The sequence below is a fragment of the Aulostomus chinensis genome, chromosome 7, assembly GCF_037954235.1.
Source record: "Aulostomus chinensis isolate RoL2024-O1b breed Wild chromosome 7, RoL_Achi_v1.0, whole genome shotgun sequence".
Classification (NCBI taxonomy): domain Eukaryota; kingdom Metazoa; phylum Chordata; class Actinopteri; order Syngnathiformes; family Aulostomidae; genus Aulostomus; species Aulostomus chinensis.
This window is the reverse complement of record NC_141326.1, coordinates 18911874-18929582: the sequence shown is the minus strand read 5'-3', so window position 1 is coordinate 18929582 and position 17709 is coordinate 18911874. Positions and strand designations below refer to the sequence as shown.

Here is a 17709-nt window from a genome sequence, read left to right as displayed (position 1 = left end):
CCACAATTCAAAGTGCTTTGTTCTGAATTTTTTCGGCGGATTAATCAAATGAATGTCAGATGACTAGTAAAAACAAAAAAAAAGAAGAAGAAAAGAAAAAGAGCACTGACAACATTTTTTCCTCCCAGCGATTAAAATTGGCATTTCAGAAATGGACTTTATTTTTCATTTTGATTTCTGGCCTTGCGACTGTTTCCACATATTTCTTGAAGGTGCGCTTCATGGGTTTGTTGGTACTGGAAAAAGCTTTGCCTCAATGGAAATGTGAACTCGAGCGTTCTCTCTCTCATAAATCACTGCGGTTGGTCCACCTAGGAGAACAAATGTCTTTTTATTTATTTGCTCTGCGTATGTGTTCGTTCTTTTACTTGGTTCACTGTTGCATCATTGGTCATTCTTTTCATACTCAAACTCTAAAAGTATGGTGAAAGGGAAATGGAGTATATTTTTGCAATTTTTGGATGGTGGATGCTCCTCGGAATGACATCCTCTTGAGACTGTCTTCAAATTGTATCGTTGTCTCATTGAAATTGAAAATAAACCTCTTTTCAATGCAAAAAAAAAAGTGCCACAAGAGGGCAGCGTTCATCTGACAATTACCTGAACTATTAAGAGTGTTAAAAAGAAATAAAATAAATGTTTCGGTTTATTTGTATAACTTTATTAACCCACTGGTCAGGAGGATATTGCTTTTAAGGTTTTTAGTGTTACATTTACTTGCGCAAACTTATACATCTTCAAGGAGTGCATCACAAATTTTTTATTTTTTTTAAAACTACCCACACATAAATGCACAGACAGTATTTTAAGAGTGTGATTGTGACTCCGTTATTCATTCAACAGATTTTTGCAGTTTTATTTTTACTCTTTTGCAAGATTTTGTGTATGATTTTATTAATAAGTGTATTTAACATACAGTAAAACCTGCTGATAGTTGAAGTTCAGGCCATGGATTTAAAAAAAAAAAAAAAAAAAAAGACGTGATGTAATCCACTGAAATTTCAAGTGATTTCCCTCTGAAAGCCCAGAAGCAGCTTATTCAACACTTTGAAGGAGCAACATTTTTTTATCATGAAAGCAAGAAAGAAGGTATTTTAGGAGACATCACCCAGATTGGTTTTCCTTAAAGAAAAGAGCAACAGCTTGAATCATTGAGGAGACTTTATTATGTTCGTACAGCGGTAATAAAACGGCCTAGGTGGTGTCGGAGAATACATCGTCTGACTTCTGTAATAATAATAAATACGTAGAACCGGGCAATATGAAAAAAACAAGATATTCAGAAGCCCTTTTTTTCATCAAAGATCAGCTGAGCTGTTAAAAATCAAGCGTCAGGTCATTTACTGGCGTTCATCATTTTGGTCCTGCATAGTAATGAGAGGTGTGACATCATGACACAAACAGTCGCGTTCACATTTCAAACTTCTTTTTGTGAAATTATTCATGATCAGAAATCTTTTTGTCAGAAATCAGATTGTTTATCATGAAGGAAAACTGTGTTTGCGAATGATGATGATTCTAAATGTTTGAACAAAATACCTGACAGGACGTCACTGTTGGACAATATTCCATCTACACTGAAGTGTTAGCCTATTAATCTGTATTAGCCTATCTCAGATGAATCGACTGTATTAGCTGACGTGAACACTTCATTAAGTGAAATCCAAGTAGCTTAGGTCAGTTTAGAAATGATGTCCTTACATCCTTTGTCCAGTAGAGTGAGCTGTCCCCCAATGATGCACTGATGTCATTTTTGGACAAATTTAAACAATGAAATGTTCCGCATCAACACAAATATTTTCACAAAGTGTCCATATTCCAGAAATCATCATAAAAATGTGTGTTTATGCATGCATTTTCACTTTCTTTCAATTATATTCATAAATATTGTGGAGATTAATCTGTTATCAGCCCCTTGAAAATCCTATTATCGCTACTTAATATTGCTCTGCTATGCACCGTTTAAGTCCAAGTTGATCCCTTTCAGTGTCTGTTAAAATGTGTGACGCTCAAAAGAGTGTGGAATGAACAAATCGGTTCTACTGTATGAGGTGTTAACCAGGTTCACCAACAGCACAGCTCCAGCTAGAGAAAGAGTCAATCAAACCAGGATATTCCAGATTTTCATGGTTTGACTTTTAACTTGGGTTGTATGAGAGTTACAATCCCAATCAGTGAGGATACAAGGCCACAGAGCCCCACCACGCCTGCGTTGCAGTGGTATATACCCAACCTGTCTAAAGGGATGGAGAGATCGCACAGATTTTTCACTGTGTCCAAGGCAACAGCCGGATGAGACTTTAGACTCTCCATTAAGAGATAAAGAAAAGCATCCAGTGGAGGAATGACAACTTCAGCTACTTGGGGACTCTCATTGAGATGTGCATCCATGTTCTGTCTGAAGCGCTTGTCTCTGGCTCTCTGGATCATGAACAGGGAGATAACGTAAACGTCTCTGCTCAGATTCATAACTAGCGAGAAGAGGTAGCAGCGGGAGGCGTTTATACTCCAACGTTCCTTGTCGATATCGCGGACAAGGCCGACATTTGTGGCCCAAAGTACATTGTCACAGATAAAGTAGAGGGCGCGGTTGATGTTGGCGGCAGTAAGACACAGGCACAGCACTCGGTCAGAGAGTTGCATGGTTCGCTTAGCAGCCTCAATGGAATTTAGTGTATTTCCCAGCCTGAACACTGACAAAGGAGGAAAAGAAAAAGGGCATTAGAACATTGATTAACTGAATGTGAAATGTCTCATCAACATTTCAGTGGCTAATACAGTTAAGCTACAATATTCTTCATCTTTTTGCATGTGTCTTTTTCGGGGGCGGGGGGGGGAGTCATGGTCTCCATTCACTAATGTCATCCTCTTTTCTCCTTGCTATCATCCTTCAGCAGGCATCATCCACCAGCAGCTGTCGCATGGAAGCTTCAATTACATGCTCCGTTTTTATATTTTCAGACCAGCATGTCTTTTATCCACAATTACCCAAGCAAGGCAGGCCCAGACATAGAGGCAGGGGAGCCCTGTGGCTGCAGCTCAGATAAATACAAGAGATAATTAAGCAGCGCACCAACAGAGCCTGGCCTAGTTCTGGGTGACCCGACAGAACTCACCAGCATCAAGACAGAGGGGGCCTTTGTTTGACCCTGCTCAAAGGCGACACCTTCAAATGTGAATGTGTAGTAAAACCATCCAAATTCGTCAAAAGTTGAAGCAATCTATGATCACCCCGGGCCACGTAGAGCCACAAATGCTTTTACATTTTTTCAATGGGAACCCAGTGAGCTGCGCTAATCATTACTCTACATTTTAAATAACAGAAAACAAAGGTTTAGCAATCAGTAAATCTACTGGTGTAACGAAAATTATAGTTGCCAGAACAAGAGGCAGCAGTTTCCACAACTTTTATTCCTAAACAGACAAGATGAGAGGATAACAATAGACCTGGCTTCGATGGGAGGGTGACGGAGACAGTCAATTAAGTAAAGCCCCAGTGACTCAGCTCCTCTCTTTCAGCTTTAAAAGTGTTGGCTGTCAAGAGCTCATCCTGACCTTAATGGAACAATATTACCGTGCAGAGGAAATCAGCAGCAAGAGAGACTTGCAATGCATTACTTTAGAAAAAAAAAAACAGTTTATTTCAGATGATTGCGCAACCAAACAAAGCGCTCTTACGCATCAAGCGATATTGAAAGAATAACAAATGAGGCCGGATCATTTGAAAATGCATGTCTATGGATCTGATAGTAAACAGCTGGGAGGACACCTGACGTGGTTTTGTCCGATTCAGCCCTGCTGGGCTGCCTAAACAGTGTTGTAAAAAGGTTGTGAAATCAGAGTGAGAGGTGACACAGTTAACCAACCCATTCAGTAACGTAGGAACAGAGGGTTACTTAAAGTGGTTTATTGAATAAAAAAAGACTGACAGTTGATGGTTTTCCTCTTCGGTCAGAAACTGATTTGATTCTTTTTATGCCAGGAATTTGGAGATTCAAAGATGACCTTAGGGATGAGAACTTGAGAGGTTTTATTGAAAAAATTATGAAGAAAATAAAAATGATGAGTAAAGTAACGGATTCGTCACTGTGTGTCCACTTTAAGAATAATTTTGAGTGTAGAACCAAAAACAAATTCTACTTGAAGAGGGCTGCTGCAAAGGTATGAAGCTTTTAACCTTAAAAATGTGCTGACCTACATCCACTTGGTTAGTGCTGTATACTTAGATTGATTTACCAGTTTCACCAACACAGAAAACGGAACCGGTATGGACCTTACAAACATCTCTGAAGTTCAGTTTTACTTACACTTTCGTCCGGCGCTCATGTTGGCTTCCAGACTTTTAAGCTTCGCCACAAGATCCTTACTTCCCGAGTTGTTTCGCAGTAAATATCTCGACAGTGCACAAGCATACTGGGTTGCCCTAAAATTAAATCCATCACACACAGGAGAGGAGAAGTAACTTATCCAGAGATATCGGTTTGTTCCGCTTTTTATCAGGGTAACTTCGCGTTTTATACTGAATAAAGGATCAATGAAACCGTACGAGCAAGTCATCAACATTCCAAACAGTTTACCTGAAAACACGGTCTCTTCCTTGACTCTGGTTAATAAGACTTCCAACCGTGTCCATGGTTAAATCCAGCAGGAACAAGTTGTTCTAGATAGGCTGGTTGGAGCAAGGGAGGGAGGGTCGCACCCTGGCTCTGGTAACTAAAGATACGTCGTTAAACACGCTAATCAGCGGACTGTCACTGCTCGACAACTAGCGACGCTAGTTAGTCCAACTTTAGGATTTAATCCTGAAACGACTTCCGTAATCACGGGGAACTTGTGTAACATTTGATTAAACCTGGTTTCCCCGTCGGTTCAGTTGTTAAAGTACATGTGACCAACAAATCCTTGTGTCATTACGGACACATTTACGAGCGGACCAGAAGACGGGCTACTTTTAATGACGGACCAACAGTGTTACTATGGCAACATAGTAAATTTCCAAACAAATTAAGTTACAGCGGCACGGTGTTGCAGTGGTTTGCACTGCCGTCTCACTGCAAAAGGTTTCGTGCTCGAGCCCCTACTCGGCACAGGATCTTTCTGTGTGAGTCTCCATGTTCTCCCTGTTCCTGCATGGGTTCTCTCTGGTACTCCGGCTTCCTCCCACAATCCAAAGACATGCAAATGGGGACGAGGCTGATTGATACTCTAAATTGACCGTAGGTGTGACTGTAAGAGTGAATTATTATCTGACTATTTTTTATTTTCTTCCCTCCAATTTTCTGAGGCCCACCTAGCGCCCCCTGGTGGCCTCCCAGGGGACCGCGGGCCCCACCTTGAAAACCCCTGTGCATTTTTGGTAGAATTCCATCTGTGATCTCAGCAGAGGGAGATGACTGACAGTAATCCACAGTCACAGTTCCAAAAGCAGGCAAGTGACTATATAAGACCCGGTCCAGTCCAGTACTGACACCAGACCAGGTGCAACACAGCATTTGGTATTTGGCGGATAGAGAAATATCTGTTAATTTCATTTCCAAACCAAAAAAGCAGACAATAATGAGGAGAAGTCCTCGACTGGAGGCGAAAGGACACCATGAGCACCAAAGTTTACAATTTATCTCCAACAGGAGAAGGCGACACCACGTGCCTTTGGGGAGAAAAAAGAAGGAAAACACGACAAATTCCCAGGATGTCCTTGACACAGTGGGAAACATCAGTGCTCCACAGGAAACCACCAAGTCCTTGATCCCCCGGAGTGAGGTCTGCTGGGCGAAGATGACATGGTCATGGTCTCAGGCCAGCAGACTCATGTCTCACGTCTTCTTATACATTATGCTCCTGAGCATTGCAATGATGGACTACCTTCACTATAAGGAAATCCATGTGCAGCAAGCGGCGCTCCAACAGCAGCTGAATTTAATCGAACACCGGATGGCACAGTACATGCCCTGTCATGCTGACACATTGCCTAACTTTGCCCTGGATTCACTGGGTGCCAGAGTGGAAGAGAGCAATCCTTCACGGAACTATCACCCCGGCACTGCTGGGACATCCATCTGGGGACTGCTTTTACCCTGGCCTAAAACCCAATCCTGGGTGTTGCGGGGCCGCTCATCATTACAGGCAGGTGAATGCTGGAACTTTCCAGGCAACCGCGGCCACATAGTTATCTCCCTGTCACAAACCATCACCGTGACGCACGTGACACTGGGCCACATTCATAAAACCCAGTCCATTCATGGCTCTGTCGCGAGTGCGCCGAGGGAGTTCTCAGTGTACGGAATGATGAGCGCAGATGAAGAGGGGGTGTTCCTGGGAACTTTCCTCTACAAAGAGGACGGCCCGTCATTTCAGACATTCAGGGCAGAGCCAAATGAAGGCGTCTACAGTTATGTAAAATTACAGGTCGAGAGCAACTGGGGTCACCCTGACTATACATGCCTTTATAACTTCAGAGTCCACGGAAAAGTACCGCCCAGAGACCCTTGACAGGATGAACTGGATGGACTGACGGATGCATGAAGAATAAAAGCCCAGATGACCTCTGTGACCATCTTTTGGTCATCATCTCCCTCTCAGAAGCTTTACAGTCCGGGCTGGGACTTCCTGTTCTATAAGAGTCATAAATACATCGACAAAAAGAAAAATCCAATAAATCCTTGCAACAATAAATCCATGAAACTGATTTTGAGTGACTGATTGAGTGTGGATTGTGAATTTTAATCCATAAGGTTTGCTGCTGGCAGTGTTGCTCTGTCTCATGTGATGCTGTTGACAAAACTGAGCTGTTACAGGAAGAAATGCCCCAACCTTAAATACTTTTTTAAAGCACATTAAATGTGGAAAAATAAAGCCTATGGTACAGTAATTTAAAAACATTGTGACATAGTGCAACCAGCAGAGAGTGCTCCAGCGGCCCTGCCTTGTTTTCTTTACTATTCTATTTTGGTCTTAATTTACCTGGTCATTTATGACACTGTTAAATATTTTCTGATATAGTAAACTATTTTTTTAAAGAAATGAGCAATGAGAGGAACTATACATCGTCAAATTGGTTCAAATTTGTTGCACAACGAACATAGAAAGGGTCTATTTTCAGTCCAGCACAAAATATTCTTTATTTACTGTAGGTTACTCATTTCAGGATCCGGTCTCTTAGTCGGACTCAAACATGCTGTATTGCTGGGGTCCTAGTCGTGAGCTGTTGTGACGATGAGGCTCCGGGAGGGAAAATTCCATTTATTTATTCTCTAAAGAGGATTTTATGATACGCCATTAAATTGTAACCATTTTCGAGGGAGACTCACAGAGATCGTGAAACAATGGTGTATGCTCCTGTTTAAGCTTCAACTCCACATGCCAACCTCATTTTACAGAAAACCATGTTTTAATTGTGGTTCCATTGAGAAGTACTACAACAGGGGAAACCAGATTTCCCTAGAACATGCTGCTCTTTTTGTAGAAATGACAAGTGCCGAAAGAAGAGAAACTACAGGTCAGAAATGTTGTCCTTGGGATCAGTAGTTCCTCTTTCATTCTTATAACTGTTACGTACAGAGAAAGACCTTTGGCCTTTTTGATTTCCTTTTTTGGGGTCTGTTGTTGCTTGAAATGGAATACTTGATTAATAGCTGAAACATCAACATTTCAGGAGCTGCTCAAAAAGTGGGCGGGCACTGTTATGCTGTTGGGTTCAATCTTTGTGCTAACAGTAGCTAACGGTACGCTAGCTGTTTTATTTAACAGACGAATTTGGGTAAGTGATAGTATTCCTCTTGTATGAATGATGAAAAAAAGAGAAGCAATCCTGAAATTTTAAACTGCATCTTTATTTGCAATCTTTTAGTACATTTGTTTTTTTTTGGCAGAAACGTAGAAAAGACCAACTGAGAGATATGTTTTGACAGGACTAGCACTTCCACTGGTCAAGGGCGCTGAATAAATGTGAAAGTCCGCTGTGATCAGGCACAAAATGGAGCTTCCAAATGACTCCCTCTCTGTTCTGATGAGTCTCTGAATGGACACATCAAAGCAGAGAAAAATATTCCTCCTATTGTAAACACAGACCATGTGCTTCATGAACATTTGTGGGAAAAGCGCATATCCTGAACAAGTTGTTTGAGCAAGGGAGGGAGGGTCGCACCCTGGCTCTGGTAACTAAAGATACGTCGTTAAACTCGCTTATCAGCGGACTGTCACTACTCGACTACTAGCGACGCTAGTTAGTCCAACTTTAGGATTTAATCTTAAAACGACTTCTGTAATCACAGGTATCTTGTGTAACAATTGAATTAAACCTGGTTTAAAACCTGGACATTATTACAATGGCAATATTGTAAACAAATTACAGTTACAGCGGCACGGTGTTGCAGTTGTTAGCGCTGTTGCTTCACTGCATTAAGGTTTCGGGTTCGAGCCCCTACTCGGCACAGGATCTTTCTGTGTGAGTCTCCATGTTCTCCCTGGGCCTGCGTGGGTTCTCTCTGGGTACTCTGGCTTCCTCCCACAATCCAAAGACATGCAAATGGGGACGAGGCTGACTGATACTCTAAACTGACCGTAGGTGTAACTGTAAGAGTGAATTATTATCTGACTATTTTTTATTTTCTTCCCTCCAATTTTCTGAGGCCCACCTAGCGCCCCCTGGTGGCCTCCCAGGGGATCGCGGGCCCCACCTTGAAAACCCCTGTGCATTTTTGGTAGAATTCCATCTGTGATCTCAGCAGAGGGAGATGACTGACAGTAATCCACAGTCACAGTTCCAAAAGCAGGCAAGTGACTATATAAGACCCGGTCCAGTCCAGTACTGACACCAGACCAGGTGCAACACAGCATTTGGTATTTGGCGGATAGAGAAATATCTGTTAATTTCATTTCCAAACCAAAAAAGCAGACAATAATGCGGAGAAGTCCTCGACTGGAGGTGAAAGGACACCATGAGCACCAAAGTTTACAATTTATCTCCAACAGGAGAAGGCGACACCACGTGCCTTCGGAGAGAAAAAAGAAGGAAAACACGACAAATTCCCAGGATGTCCTTGACACAGTGGGAAACATCAGTGCTCCACAGGAAACCACCAAGTCCTTGACCCCCCTGAGTGAGGTCTGCTGGGCGAAGATGACATGGTCATGGTCTCAGGCCAGCAGACTCATGTCCCACGTCTTCTTATACATTATGCTCCTGAGCATTGCAATGATGGACTACCTTCACTATAAGGAAATCCATGTGCAGCAAGCGGCGCTCCAACAGCAGCTGAATTTAATCGAACACCGGATGGCACAGTACATGCCCTGTCATGCTGACACATTGCCTAACTTTGCTCTGGATTCACTGGGTGCCAGAGTGGAAGAGAGCAATCCTTCACGGAACTATCACCCCGGCACTGCTGGGACATCCATCTGGGGACTGCTTTTACCCTGGCCTAAAACCCAATCCTGGGTGTTGCGGGGCCGCTCATCATTACAGGCAGGTGAATGCTGGAACTTTCCAGGCAACCGCGGCCACATAGTTATCTCCCTGTCACAAACCATCACCGTGACGCACGTGACACTGGGCCACATTCATAAAACCCAGTCCATTCATGGCTCTGTCGCGAGTGCGCCGAGGGATTTCTCAGTGTACGGAATGATGAGCGCAGATGAAGAGGGGGTGTTCCTGGGAACTTTCCTCTACAAAGAGGACGGCCCGTCATTTCAGACATTCAGGGCAGAGCCAAATGAAGGCGTCTACAGTTATGTAAAATTACAGGTCGAGAGCAACTGGGGTCACCCTGACTATACATGCCTTTATAACTTCAGAGTCCACGGAAAAGTACCGCCCAGAGACCCTTGACAGGATGAACTGGATGGACTGACGGATGCATGAAGAATAAAAGCCCAGATGACCTCTGTGACCATCTTTTGGTCATCATCTCCCTCTCAGAAGCTTTACAGTCCGGGCTGGGACTTCCTGTTCTATAAGAGTCATAAATACATCGACAAAAAGAAAAATCCAATAAATCCTTGCAACAATAAATCCATGAAACTGATTTTGAGTGACTGATTGAGTGTGGATTGTGAATTTTAATCCATAAGGTTTGCTCTGCTGCTCTGTATCATGTGATGCTGTTGACAAAATTGAGCTGTTACAGGAGGCAGCCCATGACTCATGGGTAATGGAGTTTGGTTATTCATTTGTATTGATAGGTCTCCAGACTGACTTCCCTCACAACCAGGGCTTTAGCTGTGTAACTGAGAAGTTTTAGGAGCTAAAGAAGAAAATGTGGGGCCTCCACTTTAAATCCAACTTTAATTTTAAGCAAAAAACTGTTCAGCCATGATCTAATTGCTTGAATGCTACTGTTTGAGAGAATCTTGTAATACTTTACATCTGGATTAATTTAATTTCTGACATTTTAATATACGACCATGTTATGTGTAGTAAGTGTTTTCCCTGACACTGTAACTAATTGGTTAACAGAAAGAACACCTTCACCAGTTCAAAACAAGCGACGCAAATATCAAACTACCTGTTCAACAAGCACGCGTTCCTGGCGTTTATAACGCAACCACAGCATGATTGTTAAGCCAACAGTAACACGCCACAAGCTAAACACACACTAAAACTGAAGTGTAAATCATGCTGCAGCTCCAACTGTCATTGGCTTCACAGCAGTTAACATGAGCTCTCATCAACCGGTCAGAATATGTCGTAGATAGAAGCAGTTCTGAGGCCGAAGCCCAACTCAGAAATGAACTCTGATGTTGCTGTAGCCTTCAGAGTTTCAAGCCAAATCCGCCGGAGGACTGCAGGCCAAAGAAGAAACAAAAAAAAAAACGGTCTGACATCTCAAATGTTGGCCTGAATCAAATGATGTGGGGGCGAGGTTTTTTTTTAAAATAAATTTAAATAAATTTAAACCACTGAGGGGTGCGGGGGGGGGGGGGGACTGATGGAGCATATGGGCTGAGGAAAGGCTGCTTCATGCTATGAACTAACAACTCAAAAGTGTATTTTAGTTCTTCATTGAGTCATGCATGCATTGTTTTACTTGCTTTAAAGTTTACTTTTTAGAACAGAACAATATTAGCCCACAGGGTCGATAATAGTCTACTTGGGATACAATATAGAATAAGGATTTCTTTTCCTTGAAGTAATGATTAGAATGTACTGTTAAGGTTTGGGTTTTCTTGTATGGATGTCAGCGCTTGATACACAGAAGCTGAATTAAAGAAAAGAAAAAAAAAACTTTAACAAATATTCATTGTCCCTGTAAAACTAGATTTTACTGTAAGTCAAACATTTCAAGTTGAATCATTCACATTGTTCCACAACTGCCATTTCGCACTGGCCTGTATGAAAGTGTATTCAGTCGGTAAATTGACAGAAACAATTTGTATTTGAATTGTGATCTGATATCTGAACAGAGATGATTGACAGCTCACATGTGAATGAATGTCAGGCTGTCCACTGTGAACAGAGGCCTCAGATCAGGCCCCTCAGGAAGTTGAATGATAGCCTGTTTTGCAATGGACTCCAAAGTCCCTCATTGTTATTGTAATCAGGGTAAATTATGAGGTCATAGTATTGCCTGTCAGTCAGACACCGGGTGGGAGGTGGGGGGGGGGGGGCTGCTGCACCCATATTTAACATACTTGAACGTATTTGCCATTTTTCATTCTTCCTCCTTGAAAAATTAACCAAACTTTGCACAGAGTTTGAATAAAACAAAAACAAACCCTGGTCATCGGGGTTTGTAGGCCAGTGTCCTGATGGTGGCGCTGCAGTGTAAAGATTAATGCTTACAAACTTGATCAAAAAAACAGCTACAATTTTTGCTAAATGTAGCCCAAAGTGAGCTGAAACCTTCACATGCTTTAACATTCATTTCTGAAGTCTGTTTTATTTTATTGTACAAAAGGAGAACGGCATTTAGTTTTCTGTGGTATTTCAATGAATCCTTTGTTCCGACCTTCCGACGTGTCTCATAACCATTTAAACAGGCCCCTGATTCAAAGAAATGTTGAACAGTCAAGGTGTGTAATCATCTCTCTGTGCTATGATTGTGTTCTGGTAAGGGGGCAGTCATGGTTTGCTTTTCAGCCAGGCAGTTATTACCAAGGTCGGGGTGCAATCAGGGTTTTAAAACTCAAGGAAATCATAAATGAACAGCATTGTCTTGCAGCAGTGCCTTTCTAATCACTTCATTCACTGCTGACAACAGTCATCGGGCCTCCTGTGGAGTCATTACCATGGCTGATACATGCCATCGGGCAGTTATGTATCAGGTTATTTTTAACCACTGTTTCTCCTGGGAAGAACTGACGAGGCTTGTGTTGAGTCCTCGGGAATGTTTTTTTCATGCTGACCATACAGTGCTTCCATATTTCTATGCAGTTACTTTGAGCTGTGAAAACAGGTCATAAAGTGAACCTTTACTTTCATCAAGAGTGGCTGGTGGTTAATATGTTGTTATGTTAGTCATCTATAAATATCCAACGGGAAAGTTTGGCTCTATTTTGTAAAAAAAAACAAAAAAAACAAAAACATTAAATACTTGTTGTGGATGTGCAAATGTTTGATCTATAAGTGAAATGGCAAATGTCAAACTAAATTCTTCAAAAGTGAGCTTCTTAAGATGTTCGCAAAAGTTCATGTCTTATTCGTGGCAGCAGCACGGCTCATCATCATCACCTTACACAGAGCTCAATGCTGAGTATTTACATGGAAAGCCCTGATCCATTAGCGCTGTCAAAACAAGAGAAATCAAGGGGTCTCTCTCAGGCCGCTTCCTGTTTGTGGCCTCAGTGAGTTAATTTGGTGTGATACGTGTCAAATATTGTCGACTTCCAATAAATTGTCTCCACTGTCAAGGGTTTGCCCACAGCCATTGTGTTTGATAATAAATGAGTTTTCCCCGCCGTGGTATTATACACGTGTCGGAAAGTCCGGCTCAAATGTGGCGTTTCCAAATCCCCTGAGGGTCTTGGTAGATAAGCTCACTGTGGGTTGTGATATTATTCAGACTCATTTCCATCCGAGTGAAGCCATGGAAGTGGTAACCCGGGATCGTACAGGTCACCTTGGGAGGATTTCTCATTGTGGACGGATGAAGACTGGTTCTTAACTGCAAAGTCAAGGCCCGAAAGTGGACAAAAAACACATGATGTGATCAACATATATGTTTGAAAAAAACGTATGGAGGAAAAGTCCATACAAAGCTTCTGATTTTTGTGTTTTTGTATTGAAGATAATGTTCTGTTCCCATGATGCAGAGGGTGTCCAGTCGTAGCCTGGATTTGCCTCTATACTGAATTCATTCAGGCATTTGTCAATATTGCGGAACACAAATACAAAACTCAATATGTCAGATACAGGTGTCTAAAACTGAGGAAAAATTAAATACATTTGAGCGTGAGAACAGAGAGTTGATGGTGCTGTGTTTGGATCAGAATCTCAGCATGAAAAATAACATTTGTTTTTCACATGCATGGTATTTTTTATTTTTTTTGCAAAATTACTTTGGCTTGGTGGCTTCAGATCTTTGAGAAGCAGCTTTACGCTCATAACTGACAACATCACGAGCAATCAAACTCGATCTCCTCAATTTGGCATTTAAATTCTTAGATATTCAAAATAAATACACCTTAACCTCCATCCTCATTCTGTTCAGTTTACTATACAGAATTTACTGTCATTACTGTACAACATTACAAGCAGGGGTTAATTTGAGCCGGATCCTGCCGGAACAAGGGCCGGCACCTCTGTATTTGGCCTCCATATGTTCCGGTACTTACTTGGGCAGGTCCGGCACCTCTCCTATTAAAACAAAACAAACAAAAAACATATTTAAAAACTTTTTAAAATGCTTAAAATGAAATAATAATGTTTATATAGTAATTTTCAGAACAAATCCTAAGAATTTCATGTTGTTTATTAAGATTTAACGTCATTTGAAAGAGTGGGAGTTCTATGATGCGCTGATGCCAACAAGCCACGCCCCGACGTTACAACCGGGAGAGGCAGGTGCAGATCGAACAGTTGCGGGAAGTGGGGTTTGGGGAGGTGACAGTTGCAGCGTCTATGGTTGCAGCCATCCTGAAGGCGGGGGGGGGGGGGGGGGGGGGCAAGCGTTGTCTGTTTGAGTTTTTAACAGACACAGGACTGCAACAGAGTGTAATGGGAGTAGTGCTGTGAAGAACCAGCAGGAGGCAGCAACGCAACTATTGGATGCAAGTTGCCGTTAAACAGCAAAGAAGAAGAAGAAGCCACGCCCCTGACACTGAAAACACAAACAAAAACTTTTGAAATTCGCCGCATTTGAGGAGCAAGCAGAGAGGAAAAACAGCTACTATTTCAACGCCAACATGTCAAAAAGACAGTAAAATTTGCTGTCTTTTTTCAAAGAGAAAGAAGGGTTGCATGACGCTTCAAAACGAGTCAGAAAAGCCTTCACAAGCGGCGACGAGGGCAGCCGCAGGGGTCATGTTGACGATCGAAATCGGCTGCAGCAGGAGGCCAGCGCCGCCACAGATAGCCCTTTTCACAAACAGCCAGCCAAGCCGGGTCTAACTTGATGTGTTTTTGACAACTAAATTTTCTGCGACCTCGGTGAAGAAGATGGGAACTTGTGGCAACCACCGCCGTCACCGTCCAGCGTGGTTTGTTTAGGTTCGCGCCGCAGCTTCTTGGTCTCGGTCTCAGTTAGCACTACCAGGGTATGACGTTCCAGTTGGCCTTTCAGGTTGGTGATATTTCCAGAGTACTTATTGTTTGTGTGACACAATTTGCAAACCGACATACTTTTGTCTAAATCGTATCGTATCTTTCTTTTTTTTTTTTTAGTATTGAACCCAAAATGCTCCCACACATGCGTTAAGCATGCAGGCGCTGGATTTATAGTCGCCGCCAATGTTCCCCCTAAACTGCGCGCTTGTGCGATCGCATACCGCTTGCACATTCTCAGCTCACAACGTCCATGAATAGACATGTATTGGACGTCCATAAATAGACGTATATTAGCGGTTACTTAAACGTCTATGTTGAGGCAGGACATGTTATGTGTTTGACTATGCTTCTGTACTGATTTTAGGTTTGTTGTAGTTACACTGGGAGCCCACCAGGGGTCACTGTTGAGTTTGTCTTATGCCTTCATGAGCGAAGAATAAAAGACGGTAGTTGTTCTCCAGAGCTGGAATGAGAGTGATTTGTATACCTCTCGTCAAACGAGAGTTATCCATCTCCGCTGCAGGAGAAAAGAGCTTTCCAATAGGATATGGGCCCAGGCTACGACGGATAAGAGAGTTTGCAAGGAGTACATGCGGAATGCAAGCGGGAACTGCAGCAGTTACCACAACGAGCCAAAGTATCAAGCTAACATCGACTAACATCGGTGAGTCGCGCACACGGCCGCTACACAGAGCTACTGAGATGGAGAACGTAAGGAAGAGCGAGTGGCCAACATTCAATGGACATGCAGATGCATAATAATACATACAGGTATATTAGCGGTTATTTAAATTATTATTATAAATTATTGTCTGTAAATCGATGTGTATTGGACGTTCATAAATAGACGTCGATTGGACGTCCATAAATCGACGTCTATACATGAAGCTACTGAAATGGAGAAGGTAAGGAAGAGCAAGTGGCCAACATTCAAAGGACAGGCACATAACGAATATTAAATACACGTATGTTAGCGGTTATGTAAATTATTAAAAGATATTATCTATGAATAGATTTGTAGAAGTAGACGTATATTAGTGGTTATTTAAACAGGTTGAGGTAGGATATGTTATGTGTGCGTCTGCTTCTGTCCTGTGATTTTCAGTTTGCTGTAGTTATCACTAGGATCTCACTTGGGGTCACTTTTGCCTTGATGAACGAAAAAGGAAAGACTGTTGTTTTCCAGACAGCTTGAGAGGGAGTGATTAGCACGTCCATGTTCTCTCTGAACTGCGCAATCGCGCACTGCTCGCACATTCTCGACACACAAGAAATTTATGCAGCGCATAGACTCTGAGTGTCAGGTGTCCAGCCAATGACACGTTACGGTTCACTTAGGCTATGTAGCCAATCATAGCATTGACAGTGCTTGCATGTGTGCCCTGCCCATGCGCGCTGTGGCACCGTGCAGGTTAGCAAGCTAACAACAGTGCGGCAGAGAAAAGAGATGGCGATGGTAGCTCAGCGGTTGAGTTGGAAACCCCCATAAGTAGTAAAAGTAATTTAAAAGAAATTGCTGCTGTAATTTGATTCTTTTGATAAGCCATGTACATTGCTATGGTCCCAGGCGTTGAACAGGTGTGTCGCCTCAGTGTGCTCAGTGAGCTTGTGTGTATACCCAGACACATGAGAAGTTAAAGGGAACGATGCTTGCCACCATTCTACTGAATCTCTCAGCTCTAACGGGATGAGAAAGGGTCGGGGTCTGGGTAAACATGAAATGCTCTCAGCCACACTAGTGGCTGGCACACCTTATTGCTCTTCCTGCAAAGTTTGGGACTCTGGGGATTTGAATGGGGCTTAATGTATTGAGGCTCTTGGCTGAAAAATCAATACTCCCTGGGGAAATAAAATATCGATATATATAATCCCAGAATCAATAAAATTACTCAGCCCTACATGATACGGCCATCGTTGGATTCATATCGGACGTGAACGACCAGGAATACGGGGGGGTCATCAGGGACCTTTTTGACTGTGGTCAATGCCCTGCAGATCAACATCAGCAAGATGAGGGAGATGGTGATAGACTTCAGGAGGAAGTCACCCCCTACTACACTGGTGAACATCCAGGGAAAAGATATCGAGACAGTGGACTTGTACAAGTACCTGGACTTTCACCTCAATAACAAATTGGACTGGTCCACTAACACTGATGTCCTGTACAAGAGAGGCCAGAGTCAACTCCACCTTTTGGGGAGACTGAGGTCCTTTGGGGTCTGCAGGACTCTGCTGAAAACTTTTTATGACTCTGTTGTTGCATCCGCCTTCTTCTATGCAGTAGCCTGCTGGGGGGGCGGATTCACCGACAGAGAGGGGAAACAGGGTCCACAACCTCGGACAGAGGTCTAGCTCCGTGCTGGGATGTGCCCTTGAGTCTGTGGTTGTGGTGGGTGAGAGGAGGATGTTACCAAAGCGGTATATTTTGGTGTCTTGTATATAGTGTTTGGTACGTACATAATTCTGTATATAATGTTCTTCTCTTTTTTTGATATATTTTAATTGCTGTTTCTTTTTTTCTTGGAACTGAGCTGCTGTAATACACAGATTTCCTCATTGTTGGAATAAAGTTCTATCTACAAAAATTATTTAAAAAAAAAATCTTGTTTGGGAGTGATTGTGCAGAATGTATTAAGAAAGATCACAACACAAAAACTCAAAGTTTTACGCCAGATCAATTCAGTTCCATGATTGAACAAAAAAAAACCTTTTATTTTGTTTCTAGGCTTCTTTTTCATACCTCCAACCTGGCAAATGCTACTGACTTCTGAGAAAAAAAATTTTCAACCTCAGTAGATTTGCACATTTGGTGTTCAAAGGTCACATGATGGAGACCTACAACTGCAATGTAGGATTTCTAGTTTAAAGTTAGGAGGTTAGAAACTGAAGCACAAGCGAACAAAAGAATTGACTCATTGCTACTTGTGTATATTCATGCATCTCACACACATACACACAAACACTGTCCCAGCAGACATGAGGCAGGGTTCACCCTGGACAGG

At 42.5% G+C, this 17709-nt stretch overlaps 2 protein-coding genes across 2 annotated transcripts; one reads left to right on the top strand and one right to left on the bottom strand.

The window, feature by feature from the left end:
• Positions 1-1031: 1031 nt before the first annotated feature.
• Positions 1032-5154, bottom strand: pex11a (peroxisomal biogenesis factor 11 alpha). Its single transcript, XM_086208966.1, has 3 exons — positions 4578-5154; positions 4308-4423; positions 1032-2693 (listed from the first exon to the last, which is right to left on the bottom strand). The coding sequence occupies exons 1-3, from the start codon at positions 4631-4633 to the stop codon at positions 2125-2127; spliced, it is 741 nt and encodes a 246-aa protein (XP_086065092.1). The 5' UTR covers positions 4634-5154; the 3' UTR covers positions 1032-2124.
• Positions 5155-7882: 2728 nt separating this feature from the next.
• LOC147258868 (SUN domain-containing protein 3-like) lies at positions 7883-10854 on the top strand. The gene has a single exon (XM_086208965.1). The coding sequence runs from the start codon at positions 8900-8902 to the stop codon at positions 9830-9832; it is 933 nt and encodes a 310-aa protein (XP_086065091.1). The 5' UTR covers positions 7883-8899; the 3' UTR covers positions 9833-10854.
• The last annotated feature ends 6855 nt before the right edge of the window (positions 10855-17709 follow it).

Excerpts from the sequence above, each read along its gene's own strand:
- pex11a (XM_086208966.1), bottom strand. The coding sequence starts at position 4,633 with ATGGACACGGTTGGAAGTCTTATTAACCAGAGTCAAGGAAGAGACCGT. Across the intron at positions 4,424-4,577 it reads GGAAGAGACCGTGTTTTCAG|GGCAACCCAGTATGCTTGTG; the intron begins GTAAACTGTTTG and ends ATTTAATTTTAG. Across the intron at positions 2,694-4,307 it reads CATGAGCGCCGGACGAAAGT|TGTTCAGGCTGGGAAATACA; the intron begins GTAAGTAAAACT and ends CTCCTTTGTCAG.
- LOC147258868 (XM_086208965.1), top strand. The coding sequence starts at position 8,900 with ATGCGGAGAAGTCCTCGACTGGAGGTGAAAGGACACCATGAGCACCAA.